This window comes from Jaculus jaculus, chromosome 19 (assembly GCF_020740685.1).
Source record: "Jaculus jaculus isolate mJacJac1 chromosome 19, mJacJac1.mat.Y.cur, whole genome shotgun sequence".
NCBI classification, from domain to species: Eukaryota; Metazoa; Chordata; class Mammalia; order Rodentia; family Dipodidae; genus Jaculus; species Jaculus jaculus.
This window is the reverse complement of record NC_059120.1, coordinates 20,700,507-20,721,471: the sequence shown is the minus strand read 5'-3', so window position 1 is coordinate 20,721,471 and position 20,965 is coordinate 20,700,507. Positions and strand designations below refer to the sequence as shown.

Here is a 20,965-nt window from a genome sequence, read left to right as displayed (position 1 = left end):
ACTATTAGAATCTTAGCCTTCCATCTACATAGCTGATCTGACAATAATAAAGACATACAAATATAGTACATGCCATAACTTGCACACATGGCAGTCATGAGAATTCACCCTAGGAATTAGTAATTAAATAACTGACCTATGGCCCCAACTACAGCACTCTGAAATCTGAACCATACTGGTCCCAAGGCCACCTTCTCACAAGCTGTTTCATGCCAATGGCAGCCTGGTGAGAATAAGAAGGCACATGGGGCTGGAGAGATATAGCTCAGCAACTAAGGCATTTGCCTGCAAAGCCTAAAGACCCGAGTTTGATTCCTCAGTACCCACATAAAGCTAGATGCACAAAGTGGCGTATGTGTCTGGGGTTTCTTTGTAAAAGCTAGAGGACGAGGCACACCATTCTTTCTCTTTCTTTCTGCCAGGAATAGTGGCACATTCCTTTAATCCCAGCACTACCAGCCTGAGACTAGATAGTGAATTCCAGGTCAGTCTGGATTAGAGACAGAGACCCTATCTCAAAAAATAAACACATAAATGAAATGAAATGAAATGAAATGAAATGAAAACGAGGCACGTCCAACCCTCGAGAGCCAGGCTGCGGTGGTTTTCTTTGGGAGCGTTGCACCCCGAGCCACCACCGAGGCTGCCGCTGCTCAGTGTCACTCCTTCCCTGCTCCTTCACTGAGGACGAGACTGGCACTGCAGTCGCCAGCTCCCTAGGTCATCTCTGGCTCTCCTCCTCATGTTATCTTATGCTTACTAATCCCATCTTTGTGTGTGCATCACAAAAGACTTGAACTAACCCAGCATGTTAGCTGTTTCCAGCAGTGGAGGATTCAAAGCATCTGAAGCTTAAGTGATTATCCCAACCTTAAAATAGAAACTCAGAAAAGATTCTTATTTAATTAGGAGACATGCCTCGGGCTAAAAAATAATGCCATAGATGGCATGGTATATTAAAAATCTTTGCTAAATCTTTTTATTTTCCAACATGTCAAAAACTATTTTCCCCTTTTGATTAAATTTAATTTCAACTGGCAATGCTACTTCGGGCTCTACTGAGGTGCCCTAATTTCCCCCTTGCTGGTGCTTTAGTGCTATTCAATAGTTCTCAGTGTTAGCTGAACTCAATTCACTCTTCCAGGCGGAATGGCCTGGATTACTCAAAGAAGGCTCTAGAGAAGGCAATTTCTTTTTATTGGAACTAATTTTTAAGTACTCTTACTTTAAGGGAGGAAGGGAAAGGGAGAGAGATAGGAAAGAGAAAGAAGGAGAGAGAGAGAAGGAGTGATTTGGGGATAGGTATCAGTAAGAACACTTGCCTAACATGTGTGAAGTCCTGGGTTTGAACCTCAGCACCTCAAAACACATTAATTCATCTTATTACATATCCTTGATTATACAGCAAATCTTTTAAAAATTATTCTTAAAAATATTTTATTTTTATTTTGAGAGGGAAAGAGGCAGAGTGAAATATATATATGTGTATATATGTATATATGTATATATAGAGAGACAGAGAGAGAGAGAGAGAGAGAGAGAGGGAGGGAGGGAGGAAGTGAGGGAGAGAATGGGTGCGCCAGGGCTTCTAGCTACTGCAAACAAACTCCAGATGCAGGCACCACCTTGTGCATCTGCTTTACGTGGGAACTGTGGAATCAAACCAAGGTCCTTTGGCTTTGAAGGCAAGTGCCTTAACTACTAAGCAATCCCTCTAGCCCCAGCAAATCTTTGTTAAAAATGTTGGTTCACCAACTCGGGCCTCATCTTTCTTGAAAAAATTATATATCATACATTATGACTTTTAGTACAAGTTTCTCTAAAGCAAGGAAATGAAAAACTTTTGTGAATTTTTTTGCGTCTATTGCTCTAACACTAAGCTACTAATACTAATAACTAGCCCCCATGTTACACCTTTTATTGCTTCATTTAAACTTAATTAACAGCATTTTTAAGTGCTTCTCCCATATTAAATCATTTTTCATACTTCATATATTATTGGATTACATTATATTCATTAATTTGTGTCATCAAAATGACAAAGTCAGGTGCTAGGGAGATGGCTCAGTGGTCAAAGGCACTTGTTTGAAAAGCCTGCCAGCTCAGGTTCAATTCCCCAGTATCCATGTAAAGCCAGATGCTCAAAGTGGTGCTGTACATGTATGGAGTTCATTTGCAGTGGCAACAGGCCCTGGCATGCCCTCTCTCTCTTTTCCTCTTTCTCTTAAATATCTTAAAAAACATTTATTTATTTATGAGGGAATGGGTACACCACAGCCTCTAGCCTCTACAGCAAACAAACTTCAGACACATGTGCCACCATGTGTATCTGGCTTTTACAAGGGTTCTGGGGAACTGAACCTGGGTCCTTAGGCTTTGCAAGCAAGTGCCTTAATTGCTAATCCATCTTTCCAGCCAAAACTTTTTTTTTTTTAAATGACAAAGTCAGCCAGCCATGGTGGTACACATCTTTAATCCCAGCACTAAGGAGGCAGAAGTAGGAGGACTGCTGAGAGTTTGAGGCTACCCTGGAACTACATAGTGAATTCCAGGTCAACCTAGGCTAGAGCAAGACTCTACCTCGAATAACAAAAAAATAAAAGAAGAAGAAGAAGAAAATGACAAAGTCAAATGACATAGACATGTTGTGAATCAACCCAAGAAATTCTTGGATGGCACAAAGTCAAGTGATAGAAGCAGAGTTTAGCAGAGGGAGAGAGAGAATGGGTGCGCCAGGGCCTCCAGCCATTGCAAATGAACTCCAGATGCATGTGTCCCCTTGTGCATCTGTCTAATGTGTGTGGGTCCTGGGGAATGCAGCCTCGAACCGGGGTCCTTAGGCTTCACAGGCAAGCACTTAACCACTAAGCCATCTCTCTAGCCTTACAATTATTTTTAAAAAATGTTTTATTATTATTTATTAGAGATAGATAGAAAGGGAGAGAGAAAATGACACACCAGGGCCTCCAGCCACTACAAACAATTCCAGATGCATGTGCCACCATGTGCATCTGGCTTACATGGGTACTGAGGAATTGAACCTTAGGCTTAGCAGGCAAATGCCTTAACTGCTAAACCATTCTTCCAGCCCTTACCAGGCAATACTGTCCCGCTTTTACAGATATCTAATGAATTCTTAAAGCAACTAACGTTTACTTTCCAAACATTGTAACATGACAGCACATTTAGGTATTGGTGCCTTTTGTATAAGCATCCATTCAATCCTCACAGCATCTTACTCTATAATTACTATTATTATTCCTTTTACTAATAAAGAAAATGAGACTTAGAGAGATGAAGTAACTTCCCAACAATTAACAAATTCTCCAATCAGAATACAAACCTAGAAAAACTGCCTTTATGAAGATCTACCACTTCCAAAGAAGCTTTCAGCTAATCTCAAGACAGGTAGGCAGTGGCATGGCCCAGACTGAAATACTGATCTTCTGACACAGTGCAGTTGATGAACTATTTACAGAAACCTACATGTTAAAGAATATGATAACATTACAACCCAATGAGTGGACATCTAACAGAATAATATTAAGTACTACTAAAAAAGTGAATACTGGGGACCTGGGGAGATGGCTCACAGGCTGAAGGTACTTGCTTACACAAAGCCTGCAAGCCAGGTTCAATTCCCCAGCAGCTAAGTAAAGCCAGACACAAAAAGAGGTGCATGCATCTGGTGTGTGTTTGTTGTGGTAAGAGACTTTGGACAAGAGACACAGGTGCACGTACACACACACACAATATTTTTTTTAAAGTATCATATTTATTCATTCATTTGAGAGAGAAAAGGAGGAAGGCAAGGAGTGAGGAAGGGAGAGGGGGAGAGAGAGAGAGATAATGGACACATTAGGGCCTCTACTCAGTGCAAATGAACTCCAGACATGTACTACCTTGTGCATCTGGCTTATGTGGGCACTGCGGAATTGAAGCTGGGTCCTTAGGCTTCATAGGCAAGGACCTTAACCACTAAGTCATCTCTCTAGCCCCAAAATAATTTTTTTTTTTTTTTTTTTTTTTTGGTTTTTTGAGGTATGGTCTCCTGCTGGCTCAGGCTGACCTGGAATTCACTATGTAGTCTCAGAGTGGCCTCGAACTCTTGGCAATCCTATCTCTGCCTCTTGAGTGCTGGGATTAAAGGTGTGCGCCACCATGCCCGGCTCCTAAATAAATATTTTTAAAAGTATTTTTATGTATTTATGAGCACTATAATGAGCATGAGTATATCAGGGTCTGCTGCCACTACAAAAGAACTCCAGACTTATGAGCCATTTTGTGCATCTGGCTTTTCATAGGTACTGGGCAATTAAACCCAGGTCATCAGGCCTTACAAGCAAGAGCCTTTAACAGCTAAGCAATCTCCCCAGCCCAATTTAAGTATTTTTTTTTTTTTTAAGGAGGAACATCAAATCCTGAGTTTTCCAAAGCTAAAACATGAATTACTGCCCTGTTTTTCCAATAAGGCAGAATAATAGAATTTTAATTATATAACTCAGAATGTGATGAATTATCATAAAAATGTCACATTCAGTTTGTCTCACTAAAAGTTAAAATAAGAAATTACACTATATGGGCTGGAGAGATGGCTTAGTGATTAAGCGCTTGCCTGTGAAGCCTAAGGACCCTGGTTCGAGGCTCGGTTCCCCAGGTCCCACGTTAGCCATATGCACAAGGGGGCGCACGCATCTGGAGTTCGTTTGCAGAGGCTGGAAGCCCTGACGCACCCATTCTCTCTCTCTCCCTCTGTCTTTCTCTCTGTGTCTGTCGCTCTCAAATAAATAAATAAAAAAAAGAAAGAAATTACACTATAAAATGGGAGTCAGTGATGTAGTTGCTTAGGGTGACTGAAGGTGACAGGAAGGGTACAAGTTCTATGAGAGGTACACTATGCAGATGGTATTCACCTGGTCCTTGAGGAGAATCCAGGCAAGGCAATGTTGGATGACCACAGCACAGAGTACTGCACTGTCCGTTCTGGAATACAATATTCAGAAAGGTAGTGGTAAAGCTAACAAATGAGATCAGGAAGGCTAATGGACCCTCCTTTTACATAACCTCCCATCCTCTAGAAATATATTCATTTCACCTTTGAGCAGAAGTGTTGGAGACAAACAGGGACAAAGATGAAATGTGGGCTTTTCATGAATGTGTGTACACACACACACAGACACACACACACACACACACACACACACATTTTTTTAAGAGAGCGAGAGCGAGAGCGAGAGCGAGAGAGAGAGAGAGAGAGAAGAGATATTCGGCCAGATGCACAAGGTGGTACATGTGTCTGGAGTTTGTTTATACTGGATGGAGGCCCTGGTGCACCCATTCTTTCTTTCTCAAATAAATAAATAAATTAAATAATAAATATATTTTTTAAAGAAAAACCAACTGCTGTCTTCACTGGGATAATAGAGAATTGACATGTCAGGGCCTCAGCCACTGCAATTGAACTACAGATGCTTGTGCCACCCTAGTGGGCATGTGCGACCTTGTGTTTGCCTCACCTTTGTGCATCTGGTTTACCTGTGATCTGGAAAGTAGAACGTGGGTCCTTAGGCTTTTCAGGCAAGTGCCTTAACTGCTAAGCCATCTCCCCAGCCCAAATTTATGTTTTCCAAATGGTCTAAAATTCTTTGAACTATGTAACAACTAGCATGAACTAAACCAAAAGGTGCTCAAATTTGAATTAGGAAGGTAACCCAGTGATTTATAATTTGCTATTGTAATACATATAAGGTTAAAAAAAATAAGAAGACTTAAGGCAAATTTTGAAACACATATTTGGGAAACTGCCTTTCTAGTTAATATAATTTCTCTCATTTTTTGCCACTAGGTGGATAATTGAGAAATGTGAGCAAGAATGTCCTGGGAAACAAAGCTAATATTCTAGATTCAGCTTTAGAACACAGTCCTTTGGTCCCTGGCAGCCTACAAGGAAGGGCCAAATATTAGCACTGTGGACAAATCGCAAATGGCCAGAGAAGTTTACCTTCTCTGTATGACAGGAACAGCTTTAGGGCTCTTTAAGCAGAACACTGGTGGTGAGACCTATGGTGGTCTGAATGTAAAATGTCCCCCAGACTCGTGTTTGAATACTTGATCCCAGGCTGGTACTGTTCAGGAAGGTTGTGGAACCTTTAGGAAGTAAAGCTTTGCTGGAGGAATATGTTACTGAGGGTAGGCTTTGGGGTTGCATAGCTCATCCCTACTTGCTGTTCTCTGTACTTCCCACTGATACGATGATGTGAGGCCAACTGCTTGCTCCTGCCATGTTTTCTCTCCCATGATTGGACTCTATCCTCTGGCACTGTAAACTGAAGTAAGCCCCTTCCCTTCTGTAAGCTGCTTCTGGTCAGACATATTATCCCAGCAATGAGAAGTTGACTAACATAAAAATGGATACTGAGCCAGGTGTGGTGGCGCGCGCTTTTAATCCCAGCACTTGGGAGGCAGAGGTAGGAGGATTGCTGTGAGTTCGAGGCCAGCCTGAGACTACATAGTGAATTCCAGGTCAGCCTGAGCTAGAGTAAGACCCAACCTTGAAAAACCAACAAAGGGGGGGGGGTACTTAGAGGTGGGGCCATTATTGTAATAAACCTGACCACATGGTTCTTAGTCTTTTGAAACTGATTTGCGGGAGGAATAAGGTAGGATTTGGAACTTTGGACTAGAGAAAACTTAAATGCTATAAGCAGAGTTAATGGGCCATTCTGATGAGCATTTGGAACAACAGAAGGCCAAGAGAAATGTGGATGGTGTAGGTTCAGCTCATGAGGTTTTAGAGGAGAATACAGACTCTACTGGGAATGGGCTAGAAGTGTTTCTTATGATACTCTGGAAAAGAAACTAGGGACATTCTGCTCATGTTCTGAGAACCAGAGCAAGGCTGAATTTAAAAGTAATGGACTAAAAAAAGTAATGGACTAAAGTGTTTGGTGGAGGGAAAAATATTGATGTAGCTTTTATTAGTATGCAAATCAACAGTGAAAAAGAACAAAATACAGAAAATACAAAGTTTGTCACAGGAAAAAATGTTAGCAAACTGAAGTCCCAAGACACAGAAACTATAGCCCCTTGGGCTTCAACTGTTGAAGAGATTAATACCATTAAAGATAAAGCAACTGCTGCTAGAGACATGGCTTACCAGTTAAGGTGCTTGCCTATGAATCCTAAGGATCCAGGTTGGATTCTCCAATAATCACAAAAGCCAGATGCACAGGGTGGCACATGTGTCTGGAGTTTGTTTGCAGTGGCTAGAGGCCCTAGGGTAATTTCTCCCTCCCTCTTTCTTTATCTCTCTCTTAAATAAGTAAATAAATAAATAAATATCTTTTTAAAAAGATAAGCCAATTCCTCTCTTCACTGGGATAACAGGGAAGAAGCTGTGAGGGCAAGACCTATCCTGTTGAAGGCTCAATAAAGGAAGGATGTAAGTTCTTTGGAAAGGAAAGGTTCTGAAGGAAGAATGCGGAAAGAAGCCCTCTGCCCTTCAAGGTCAGTAACAGAGGTGGCTACAGCTCTGTTCCATGGGAGTCAGGCTTCATACCAATTGGCAACAGACCTTTGCAGCATCACCCATGTGGTACTAGTTTTGGAAGAATGAAAAAAAGCATACTATTGAAGAAGTCATGGAGTACTTCACCATTGTTCCAGAGAGCCACTGAGGCTTATCAGTGGGGCAGAGTTGGAGTCTCTACAAAAAAAGCCCTGTGAGGTCATTGAGGGAAGCTGTGGCAGTGAATCCTAAGTTACAATGGAGCCATGACCATGGGACATCTGTCAACCAGATTTGCAAACTTGGGCAGAACTGACCCACAAGAGCGGGTATAGACAGCACACTGGGGAGGGCAGAACTCCTCAAGCCTTTTGGAACATAGGATTTCATCAGGAGTCCCAGATACCAGACATGGAGCTGCAGGATTTAGTGTTTGCCTGGCTAGGTTTTGGACTCGCTTTGGTTTAGTCTTTCCTTACTACACCCTTATTCCTCTATTTTGAAACAGTAATGCTTATTCTGCGCTATTATATGTTGGATGCATGTAACTTGGGCTTTGATCTTACAGGGATGACTGCTTTGAGTCTCAGATGAGACCTTAGAATTTTGAAGTGTTAGAACTGTTAAAGATAATGAGGACTTTTGAAGTTGAACTAAATGCATCTTGTACTAACTATGAGATGGCCATGAAACTTTGGAGACAAGGGTTATGACTTACATGTGACATGTTTGGGTGTCAAATTGACAAGGGGTATATTTGTGATGGCTTATATTGATTGTCAACTTGGCAGGACCTAGAATCACCTGTGAGGGCTTATTTACACTAAGTTGGCCTCTCCATGTCTGTGAAAGATTATCACAGCTAGGTTAGTTAACAAGGGAAGACCCACTTTAACTGTGGCAGCATGGATCAAAGGAGAGCGCTGGCTGGGCAGCAGCATTCGTCTCTCTGCTTCCTTACCCAGGACTGGATGTGAGCAACTGCCTCACACTCCAGCCACACGCCTTCCCTGCCATGATGGACTGTCACCTGGAACTGTGGGTGGAAAGAAGCCTTTCTTCCCTTAAAAACTGATTGTTGTCAGTTTTTTTTTTTTCTAGCAATGAAAAGATGAATAATTCAAGGCAATATGGTCTGAAGAAAAACTAAGTATAAAATGAAATTGATTTTTATTGTGTATGTGTATTTGTGTGTGTGTGTATGCTGTGTGTGCATGGATATGTGTATATATGTATGTCACAGTGCATGCATGGAGATCTGAGGACAATCTTAAGGTATTTTTCTTCTTTGTTGTTTTTGCTGTTCTTGCTGCTGCTGCTGTGTGTGTGTGTGTGTGTGTGTGTGTGTGTGCGCGCGCGCGCGCGCGCGCATGCGCGTGCCAGCTTCTGGATTCTCCTGGCTCTGCCTCTCATTGCCACAGGTGTGCTGGGATTATAGACGCATGAGTCACTTTGCATCAGGCTTCACAGGATGCTGGGAAATGGAACTTGGGTTGGCAGACTTGCAAGCAAGCACTTTTCAGCCCCAAAATTATTTTTAAAAAGTGTTAAGCCGGGTGTGGTGGCGCACACCTTTAATCCCAGCACTCAGGAGGCAGAGGTAGGTGGATCGCAGTGAGTTCGAAGCCACCAAAACTACATAGTGAGTTTCAGGTCAGCCTTAGCTAGATTGAGACTCTACACCTCGAAAAGCCAAAAACAAAAACAAAAACAAACAAAAAAAGTGTTAGCAAACCAAGAAAGAGAAAAAAGATATATACATACAACAACATTTAGTATGATTTAGGAAGTGTATACCTATGATATAGAAAAATTTATTGGACAATATATGTTAAATTATGCATTCTACTATATATAATGCAAATTTCACAAGAATTAGGAAAATGCCAGGTGAGGTGGTACACATCTGTAATCCCAGCACTCAGGAGGCTGAGGCAAGAGTATTGTGAATTTAAAGCCAGACAAGGAAACATAGCTAGACTGGCAGTAATAGTAGTAGTAAATAGGTAAATTAGGAAAATGTATATATCTATATACGTATACTTATAAAATACATGTTAACAAAGGAAATATAAAATTCTGAATGATAATAAATAGTCTCATTTAGACAGGCAATCCTAGACAGTACACTGTTTCAATTAACTGGCAAACCAGTACAACTTCTAAGTTTAGCAGATCCCTATATTCTAATCTACTGCTAACTTCATTAAGAGCTATGGACCTTTGAACATAGAAAACAAAACACCCAAATGAACCCTCATATTTAAAACAGAGAGGAGGAAGACTATCTGGGCTCCTTGGATTTCTGGTTGATTCTAGTCCAGTGAGACCTGGCTGTATTTTTTTTTATACAGATGATGCATTTTTTGTTATATTTTTTCTCTTTTAAACAGATTTTTAGCTACTTACAATCAAAACAGCCTGTTCAAAACAGGCAACAGACTTTTTAATTTGAAATCTAAAAGCCTGCAATGTCTAAGCAAGCCAATTTTAAAGCAAAACAATGGTTTTTAAAAAGTACATGGAAACATGAAACTTCCTAATCAGTGCTATTCATGAGTATCCTCTACTTTGCATAATAAAATTTGAGCTAAAATGCATTCAAAGAAAATGCACGACATTAACATAGTAATAATCATTCTCAATACTATAATGCCTATAAAATTAAAAACTTCATTTAACTACATTTTCTGTGACAGTGGCTTTCAAACCTATTTTAGGCAACAGAACATTTTCTCCTAGTGAAATCTTAGGTTCATGCCCAATGCAAAGCACAGACGAGAGCAGATTTCTGGCAAAAGCATACACATGCCTGGATGGATCCATGTGTGCACATATGAGCCTGAGGCAGAAAACCCTGTCTGATAGCCAGCGTCTTCCATTGTGCCAGAGACTCCTGCTGAATCACTGGGGAACCCTGTGGTTTACAGGAGTTAAAGGTTGACAGCCACAGTGTGAGAAAAGGTCACTCACTGTTCTACATGCTAACGTCACAGCCAGCACACTCAATCAATCACACAATTTACCTGTGAGCTCTGAAACTTTTCCCATCAACATAAATCTCAATGTCTGGACAATAATGTTCCACATACAGCTTCAATAAATCTTTTCCTAATTCAGATGCAGGTTTCAAGCCATAATTACCTTAAAAAGAGAAAAAGACTAAAAATAGTACTTGTAATATTATAAACATCCCCTAATTTAGTAATAATAATAATAGTAAGAAGCTTTGTGCATAACTATTTCAATTGGAATATTTAAGTGGCAAACTCACAATATACCAGATATTTTAAACTACCTATACTTTCTACTTTGTCAAGATATGCATTTCTACTTATACTCAGATACAGATATACCTTCAAATAGATACACTGAAACGGAATAATCATAAAATTATACAGAAAAATGACAAAATGAATTTACTTTATGAACATCTGTATTAAAAAGCTAGAAATGGGGCTGGAGAGATGGCTTAGCAGTTAAGAGCTTGCCTGTGAAGCCTAAGGACCCCGGTTCAAGGCTCAGTTCCCCAGGACCCACGTTAGCCAGATGCACAAGGGGGCGCATGCATCTGGAGTTCGTTTACAGAGGCTGAAAGCTCTGGCGTGCCCATTTTCTCTCCCTCCCTCTCTCTCTCTTTCTCTGCCTACTTCTCTCTGTCACTCTCAAATAACTAAATAAACAAACAAAAAAATTTTTTTAAAGCTAGAAATGTTTCCAATATCAATTTTTTTCTAACACTTAATCCCTCCCTATTCCCTATGCTACAGTGTGGACAGTGAATACCCTCCAGAGGTCCATTTGTTAAAGGCTTTGTCCCCATGGTGATGCTCTTGGTGGCACTGTAGACTTGTGGGAGGTGGAGCCTAGTAAAAGGTCTGTAAGTCACTGGGGATATGCCCCTGGAGGGACTATGGAACTCTAGCCTCTTCACAACCCCTTCTTCTCCGATAGGGTCTAATGTAGCCAAGGCTGGCCTCGTACTATGTAGCTGATACCCTTGATCCTCCTGCTTTCCTTTCTCTCTTTCTTTTTTAAGTTCGTTAAGTTTTTTTAAAGTAGGGTTTTGCTTCAACTTACACTGACCAGGAATTCACTGTATAGACCCAAGATGACCTCAAACTCATAGCTATCCTCCTACCTCTGCTTCCTGAGTACTGGGACTAAAGGTGTGTGTCACCATACCTGCCCTGCCCCCATCTCTCAAGAGCTGGATTATAGGCATGCACCCCCACATACAGTTTATGTGGTGCTGGGGCTGAACCCAGGGCTTCATGCATGGTAGGCAAACACTCCACCAATTAAGCTATACCCCAAGCTCTTCTTGGTTGCTTCTTGGATATAGGTAAGCAATTTGTTTTGCCAGGTACTCCCTGAATTAATATACCCCATGAATGAATGAATATATGCCTAAAGTGACATGTAAACTGATAGAAACTCAACTGAAATGAATAGAAATTATTAGAGCATTTATTGTGATGAGTTGACATTATATATACATTAGCAGGGGAGGCACAGAAAATATGTATTTTAAAACGTTTTATTCAGTGGCTGGGGAGAGGGCTCAGTGGTTAAAGGTGTTTACTTGCAAAGCCTGATGGCCTGAGGTCGATTCCTCAGTACCCATGTAAAGCCAAATGCACAAAAAGGCACATGCACCTGGAGTTCATTTGCAGGAGGTACTGGTGCACCCATACTCTCTTTCTCTTTCTCTACCTCTCTTTAAAATAAATAAATAAAAACATTTAAAAATTATTTTGTTTGTTTTTATTTATTTGAGAGTGGCAGAGAGAGAGAGATAAAGAGAGAGAGGGAAAGAGAGAGAATGGGTGCACCAGGGCTTCCAGCCACTGCAAATGAACTCCAGACACATGAGCCCCCTTGTGCATCTGGCTTACATGGGTCTGGGGGAATTGAGCCTCAAACCGGGGTCCTTAGGCTTTGCAGGCAAGTGCTTAACTGCTAAACATCTCTCCAGCCCATAAAAACATTTTTTAATATTTACTTTTATTTATGTATTACAGACAGGGGAAGAGAGACTAAGTGAGAATGGGCAAGCCAGGACCTCTAGCCACTGCAAACAAACTCTAGATGCATGTGCCACCATGTACATCTGGCTTATGTGGAATCTGGAGAATTGAACCTGGGTCCTTAGGCTTCACAGGCCAGCACCTTAACCACTAAGCCATCTTTCCAGCCCTTGGAAAACTTTTTATTCAAAGCCAGGTGTAGTGTATCACACTTGTAATCTCAGCACTTGAGAGGCTGAGGTAGGAGGACCACCATGAGTTCAAGGCCAGCCTCACTATAGAGGGACTTCTGAGACCCTACCTCAAACAACAATAATAACAACAAAAACAGAAACACATACATAACAAATGAAAAATGCACTGTATATCATACTTCATGGATATAGATCATTGTATATCACAGCACACATGTATTACACTGTCAAATATGACCCAAGACTACCCACATACTTTTGAGATTCTATACAGTGAACTGAATGAACTACAATCTAACTTAGTAAGTAAACAAACCAAACCCTAACTTAATAGTATATAGTTTTGGTAGTATAGCCAAATATCAACCAATCACAGGTAGCCAACTGATCAGACTGTGTCCAAATAAGGCCAACACCTAGATACAACCAATAAAGCTATTTCTCTACTTCCACGCTTTGTCCACAAATACTGTCCAGGCTTATTGTCTATTTTTTTTTTCTTGTGTGACTGACTGAGTTTAATTAAGATTGTCTGCATGAACATGGGTGGGGGACTGTATATCAGAGTACGTGGATCCTACAAGTGGATACAACACTGTAGAAAATGTCTCCCATTCCCCCAGTCACCAATTAACTACCTGTCACACCTCAGGGAGAAATGGGAGCCTTACACCCTCCTCCACCATCCACGGATGCAGTACTGGAAGGCCCGGTATTGTGTCGGTCTTATGCAAGTTATAACAGCCACTGTGAGGATGTGAGTATAACAACCCTGTCATGCCTGGAGGATGGTGCCCTTCCATCCTCCAGCTTTTCTTATATTCTTCCTTCCTCCTCTTTGCATTTTTGAGTTTCCTCAGTAGTCACCAACATCTGCAAAAAGAAGCTCCTCTAGTCAATGCTGGGACAGACACTAATCTATGGGCAAAAACATGCATATTTAGAGGTCAACTTGATGGGCACAACATATTCACTTAGCCAAACAAGAGTAGCTTCTCTCTTAAGGCCTTTGGCCTTCCCAGCAATAGGCTCATTTTTCAGTACCAGGCATGAAGTTCCTCCCATGGAATGTGCCTCAAACAGTTATGCCACTATTGCACCAATGAACACACGCTGCTTAGTTGATCTGTAGTGTAGCTGGCAGGTCCACTGCTAGATAAGACTGCTGGTGACTTTTACTCACCAGCAGCTTGAATAGCACCTTCCAGCACTATGACAACCAGCAGGGGAAACTTCTAGCTCCATTCCACCTTGACTTTTCAGTGTCCTGCAATCGGGAAACAAGTGATGTCTTCAGCAATAGGACCTTACCATGTATTTCTTGTGGGCAAACAAGATCACAGGTAATAACCTGTATTGTTCTGGGGGCCTCAAGGACCTCCTTGACCTCTGTTCAAATCCATAGGGCTTTTTCATATTCTTTAGTTTGGGTTAGCTCTCCCGCCTCTTCCTTGCTATCCCCATGCAAACCTTTTTAGACCCAGTGCTTGTCTCTCTACTTTCATATCACATGTATTCTACTGCCCCTTCCTTAAGCCTTCCTCCATCTCATGGCCCATTTCTAACTTCCTGGCCTTTTGTGGCTCTTACTCCAGCTACACACATATCTAAAAATTTGAAGCTAAGATCCACAAAAGAGCAAAAATATGGCACTTGTCTTTGAGTATGTTTTATATTATTTAGTATAATAGTTTCCAGATCCATCCATTTTCTTGAAAATTTCATTTTCCTTTATAGCTGAATAAAACTCCATTGTATATATGTACAACATCTTTATTATTCATTCATCAGTTGATGGGCATCTGGGCTGAGTCCATTTCCTAGTTACTGCGAAGAGAGCAGCAATAAACAGGGCTGAGAAAGCACCTCTGTAGCAGGGCGTACAGTCCTCAGGGGATATACCCAGGAATGGTATTGCTGGGTCATGATAGTTCCACCTGGAGCTTTCTGAGAAACCTCCACACTAACTTCCACAGCAGCTGCACCACTTTGCACTCCCACCAGCAGTAAATAGGGTCTCTCCCCCGGCCACACCCCCTCCAGCATTTGTTGTCAGTTCTTCCTTGATACCAGATATTTAGACCAGAGTAAGATAAAGTCTCAAAGCAGTTTTAATTTGTGAAAGTTAATGAACATTTTAACAACTATTAATCACTTATGATTCTTCTTTTGAGAACTCTGTTCATTCCTTAGGTGGGGTGTTTTAGTTCTTTTATATTTTAGGTATTAATCCTCTGTAGACATACAGCTGGCAGCCTTTTCACTCAGTTGATAGTCTCCTTTGCTGCACAATAGCATCTTAGCCGCATGACTCCCATTTGTTGCCTTGTTCCCTCTGAAACCACAGTCCTATTCAGAAAGTCTTTCCCTATGCTTTTATCTTGGGTTGTAATCCCTACTTTTTATTCTAGCTGTTTAAGTTTTAGCTCTCATTTGAGGACACTGATTTATTTGGAATTGATTTTTGTACAGGAAGAGAAATAAGGATCTAGTCTTATTTTTCTACACATAGATATCAAGTTTCCCCAGCACTATTTGTTGAAGATGTTTTCTTTTTCCAATGTGCATTTTTGTCATCTTTGTAAAAAATCAGGTAGCTATAGTTACCTGGACTTACCCTGAATAATGTATTCTATTACACTGGTCTAAATATCTGTTTCTATGCTAGTCCTGTGCTGTTTTTATTACTATAGCTCTGTAGTATAACTTGAAATCAGGTATAGTAATATCGCCAGCAGTATTCCTTTTGCTAAGGATAGTTTTGACTACCTGGGTATTTGTGTGTGTGTGTGTGTGTGTGTGCGCGCGCGCGCGCGCGCGCGCTTCAATATGAATTTTAAGACTGCTTTTTTTCTACTTTCTGTGAAGAAGAATACTAGAATTTTGATTAGGATTATATTGAATCTGTAGATTGCTTTTGGTAGTAATGTCATTTTCATATTGATTCTTCCAATCTATGGGCCTGGGAGATCTTTCCTTCTTCTAGTGTATTCCTCAATTTCTTTCTTGGTGTTTTAAAGTTTTCAGTGCAGGGCTGGAGAGATGGCTCAGTGGTTAAAAGCACTTGCTTGAAAGTCTGATGGCCTGGGTTTGATTCCCCAGTACACACATAAAGCCAGGTGCACAAACTGGTGCATGCTTCTAGAGTCTGTTTGCAGGAGCAAGAGGCCCTGGAGCACCTGCTCTCTTGCTTGCTGCGCTCGCTCATGCACGCATGTTCGCTCTCTCTCCTTTGCAAATAAATATTTTTATTTAAAGTTTTCATTGGGGTTGGAGAGATGGCATAGTGGTTAAGGCACTTGCCTGATTTGATTTCCTCAGTACCCATTTAAGCCAGATGGAGTTCGTTTGCAGTGGCTAGAGGCCTTGGCATGCCTATTCTCTCTCTCTCCCTCCCTCTCTTTCTGCCTTTTTAAAAAAAAGTTTTCACTGTAGAAGTCATTTACTTCCTTAGTTAGGGTTATTCCAAGGTAAAGGTGGGTTTTTTTTGACTACTGTGAATGCGACTATTCTCCTGGGTTTTTTTCTTAGTATGTTTGTCATTGACATATAAGAAGGCTGTTGACATTTGTATATTTATTTTGTATCCTGTCAATTTGCTGAAAGTGTTGATTAGCTTCAGGAGGTTTTGTGGATCTTTAGGGTCTAATATATACTATCATATCATCTGCAAATAGGAAGAGTTTGACTTCTTCCCTTCCTCTTTGTAGTCCTTCTATCTCTTTCTCTTGTCTTATCACTGCAAGACTTCAAGCACTATATTAAATAGCAGCAAAGAGAGTAGACACCCTTGTCTTGGTTAGATCTTAGTGGAATTGCTTCAAGTTTTCCTCCATTTTGCATGATATTAACTATAGGTTTTGTCATATATAGTCTTTATTATGTTCCCTCCATCCCTAGTCTCATCAGGGTCTCTATCATGAAGGAATATTAGTTTGTCAAAGGCCTTTCTGTATTTACTGAGATGATCTTGTGGTTTCTGTTCTGACTCTATTTTTGTGATGTACTGCATTTATTATGTATCTCTGGAATGGAGCCAACTTGACAGAGGTGAATGATCTTTGATATATTCTTGAATTAAGTTGGCAAATATTTTATTGAGAAATTTTATGTCTATGTTCACCAAGAATATTTGTCTAAATTTTCTTTTTTGGAATATAAATTTTATTTTATATAAAATATAGCAAGTTATACTCTTCCATGTCCTTGTTCTAGCCTCTGCTACTCTAGGGGCCCTTCCCAGTGGTGTCGTGGTATTTACTGTGGGGTTTGTTGTGTCTTAATCTGGTTTTGCTATTTGTGCCATGCTGACATTGTAAATGGAGCTAGGGAATATTCCCTCCTTTTGTACTTTATGAAATAACTTGAGAACCACTCATTTTACTTCTTTCAAGTCTTGGTAGAATTCTGCAGTGGACCTTGACTTTTTGGGGACTGGGAGATTTTTTTATTACCACTTCAATTTTGTTGTTTGTTATAGATCTATTTAAATTATTTATCTCATTTTGGTTTAACTATTTGCTTGTAATATCTTTTTCTATCCTTTTACCCTAAAGTAGTTTAACAATGGTGAATTGCTTAAAGACAGTAAAAGGATGAATCCTGTTTTCTTTCTTTGTTGCTATCTTTCTCCCTTCTTTTCTTTCTTCCTTTCTTCCTTCCTTCCTCCCTTTCTTTATTTTTTGTAAGCCAAGTCTCACTGTATCCCAGGTTGACCTGGAACTCACCCTGTAGACCCAAGCTGGCCTTGAACTCACAGTGATCCTCTTACCTCAGACTTCCAAGTATTGGGATTAAAGGTGTGTGTTACCCAATAGGCAGGATCCTGGTTTGTGATCCAGTCTGTTAGCTTGTGTCTTTTGATTGTAGCACTTAGATCATTAATATCCAGAGTTATAATTTAGTCTTTATTAATTCTTACTACTCCAGAACAAGTAAAATTGATCTTCTATATCACCAAACTCAGTATCTGCATATTCAACAACTCAGATGAAAAGTATTTGAAAATACCCTGAGAGATATAGCTCAGTAGTAGAGTGTTTGCCCACATGCACAAGGCCCTGAGTTTATTCCCTTGTAACTGCCCCCTCTGATAAAAACTATTGGAAAAAAAAAAACTGTTGGAAATTTCACAAGCGAAACTTGGATGTGTCACTTAACAAGCAGTAGTAATGGAAAATGAAGCAATGTGGTCAGACCCTGCCCCCTGTGGTAATCTCCTGCCATCTCATAGTCCTGAGAGCCTCTGCCATTCATTTGTGCTACTCATCTCCCCTCTTATTAGTGGGCTATGTAGTTAAGCCCCAGTAGCTCCATCTGTGCTGAACATGCACAGACTTTTTCCCAGTCACTCTTCCCTAAACAATGCTGTATAACAACCATTTATAGATCATTTGCATGGTGTTTGGGTATTATATATAATCAAAAGATCATTTAAACTTTAAACAAGAGAATGTAAGTAGATTGTAAGCAATTCTATACCATTTTATTTAAGGAAACTATCAGCTGATTCTGGTATCCAAAGTGAAAGGAAGTACTGAGATAATCCTCTGTGTAAAATAAGGCATGAATGTATTAATAGTAGCAACCTTTCAATCTCTCAGAAGAGTCTGGTTTAGACAAATATAATGTCATCCTTCCTATATATGACTGTTCATTATAAAGCTCCTGCTTGGATCTCCAAGCTCAAATCTTCCCTTACTACATCCCTTCTTGTCTCCCCTAATCCATCCGATTCCCACAATAAATGATTTCTGGTTTTGCAAATAAGCTATATTTCTGACTTTTTCTGCTTCTAGGCATGTAATCATGTTTACTTTGTTGGAAAATTCCTCCCTCAAATTACTTTTGCTGAGTTAATTTGATTTTCTTTTGGATTCAACTAAGCCATCACTTCCTGCAGAGCCTGGCAGCACAGGCTTATGATTGTAGCTTCTGGGGAGACTAAGGCAGGAAGATGATAAGTTTAAGGCCTGTCTGGGCTTCAGAGTGAGTTCATAGCCAGTCCATACAACTCAATGAGATCCTGTCTCAAAATATAAAGTATAAAGATGGTTGGGGATATAGCTTAATGGCAGACTGCTTGCCTAGCTTATATGAAAAAATGCAATCCCCAGTTCTGCAAGCAAAGTAACACAGAACAAAACAACAACAGCAGCAACAAAAAGGAGTCATCTCCATAACACAGCTTTTTTGCTGTTGTTGTTGTTGAAGCCTATGTGCCCGATCTGTGTCCTCTTAACAAGCTGTACCTCACTTACCTGATTGTATCTCCAACCAGACTCTGCGACAGGAAGACTACTTTGCTCATTTTTATCTTTTAATATAGTGCAAAGCAGACATTCAAAGATTTGATAAGTGATTAGAATGGTAGTCCATGAGTACACAAAGAATAGAATTTCTTTGGGAAACGTCAGGCAATTCAATGGGACTATCACTCAAGAGGCACAGAGTCTGTGAAGAGAGGAGGAAGCAAAGGCTGAAGCAGAAGCCAGCTCACTAACCCACTAGATACCACAGAAAGGAACTGAAGCCTTAAGGTAATGGCATAGGAGACCACTGAAGAATCTCAGTCAGAGGAGTGCTCTGACAGCCTTATAGGTAACATTGCTCAGAACTCAAATAGAGGGAGTACAACTAGGAGCCTCTTAGGAATTCTCCAGCACAACAGCAAAATCCTAAGAGAGAGAGAAAAATAAAGAAAAATAGTACTTAAGAATATTTGCTGGGCGTGGTGGCGCACGCCTTTAATCCCAGCACTTGGGAGGCAGAGGTGGGAGGATCATCGAGAGTTCAAGGCCACCCTGAGACTACATAGTTAATTCCAGGTCAGCCTGGACCAGAGTGAGACCCTACCTCGAAAAACCAAAAAAAAAAAAAAAAAAAAATTAAAGCCAGATGTGGTGGTGCATGCTTTTAATCCCAGCACTCAAGAGGCAGAGGTAGGAGGACTGCCGTGAGTTCAAGGCCACCTTGAGAGTACAGAGTGAATTCTAGGTCAGCCTGGGCTAGAGCAAGACCCTACCTTAAAAAAAACCTAAAGGAATATTTAAGGACTGGTGAGATGGCTCACTGGTTAAAAGCACTTGCTTGCAGAGCCTGCTGGCCCATGTTCAAGTCCCAATACCCACATAAAGGAAGAAACACAAAATGGTACTTCCATGTGGAGTGTGCATTGACAAGAGGACTTGGAGCACCGATTTTTTTCTCTTTCTCCTTCTCTCTGCTTGAAAATAAATATTTTAAAAAATATTTATGTAGGAAACTTACAGGTAAGATGGCAGCATAGTAGCCATGCCAAAGCAGCCTAGGGAGAAGATAAGCAGAAAAACAGCAAAATACACTCTTCTACCAAAAAGTGAAGGTGTATAAAGAAGTATCAACCTCAGCAGAGAAGTGGGAGAGACCCAGAGCTTCGAGAAGCAGGCAGAAAGAAATCCTGCAGTGGTGTTTGTCTACTTGGCCGCCTGGCTCTGCCTGGGCCACAGGAGAAGCCAGGTGAAGAGAGTTTTCACTCACACTAGCCTCCTCCTCCTTGCAAAGTCCAACAATCCTGAAGGAGAAGACAGCAAGACCAGCTGAACAGCACGAGGAGGACCTCAGAGACTAGCTACACAGCTCCAACACAACTTCAGGAACTCTCAATAGGCTTCCCTTCCCCAGCTGCCAATGCCTGCAACTCCTAAAGACCTGGGGAAGGGAACTCAGCTATACAGCACCCAGCAGACAATCACAGCAGCGGACCCACTGACCCAGTCAGCCTAGCCAAACCCATGGCACAGTGAAAAGGGACCCAAGTGGGCATGCAGCATAGCTGAGACCAAAGCCATCCCAAAAAGAAACAGGTCAATACCCAACACAAAGCCTGGCGTATATATAGGCCTGCATTGGAAGTGCTAATCACACCTTCCGTGTCAGGGCAGGTTATGTGTTAGATATGATTGATGGTCACCTTTGCCAATCTTTTTTTAAAAAAAAACAAACAAACACAGTCTTTAAAAAAAAATTTTAAGCCGGTGTGGTGGTGCACGCCTTTAATCCCAGCCCTTGGGAGGCAGAGGTAGGAGGATTGCCATGAGTTTGAGGCCACCCTGAGACTACATAGTGAGTTCCAGGTCAGCCTGGGCTACAGTGAGACCCTACCTCGAAAAACCAAAAAAAATTTTTTTTTGTTTATTTTTATTTATTTATTTGAGAGCAACAGAGAAAGAGGGAGGGAGGGAGAGAGAGAGAGA

The 20,965-nt window shown here is 40.9% G+C and overlaps 1 protein-coding gene across 3 annotated transcripts in view; it reads right to left on the bottom strand.

Annotated features, from left to right (window-relative positions):
• Positions 1 to 20,965, bottom strand: part of Btbd8 (BTB domain containing 8) — a 94,687-nt gene that overhangs the window by 53,654 nt on the left and 20,068 nt on the right. For all 3 annotated transcript variants that reach the window (XM_004653679.2, XM_045138236.1, XM_045138237.1), the window contains exon 4: positions 10,534 to 10,651. In XM_004653679.2, coding sequence (XP_004653736.2) covers positions 10,534 to 10,651 — 118 coding nt within the window. The remainder of the gene's footprint in view (positions 1 to 10,533; positions 10,652 to 20,965) is intronic.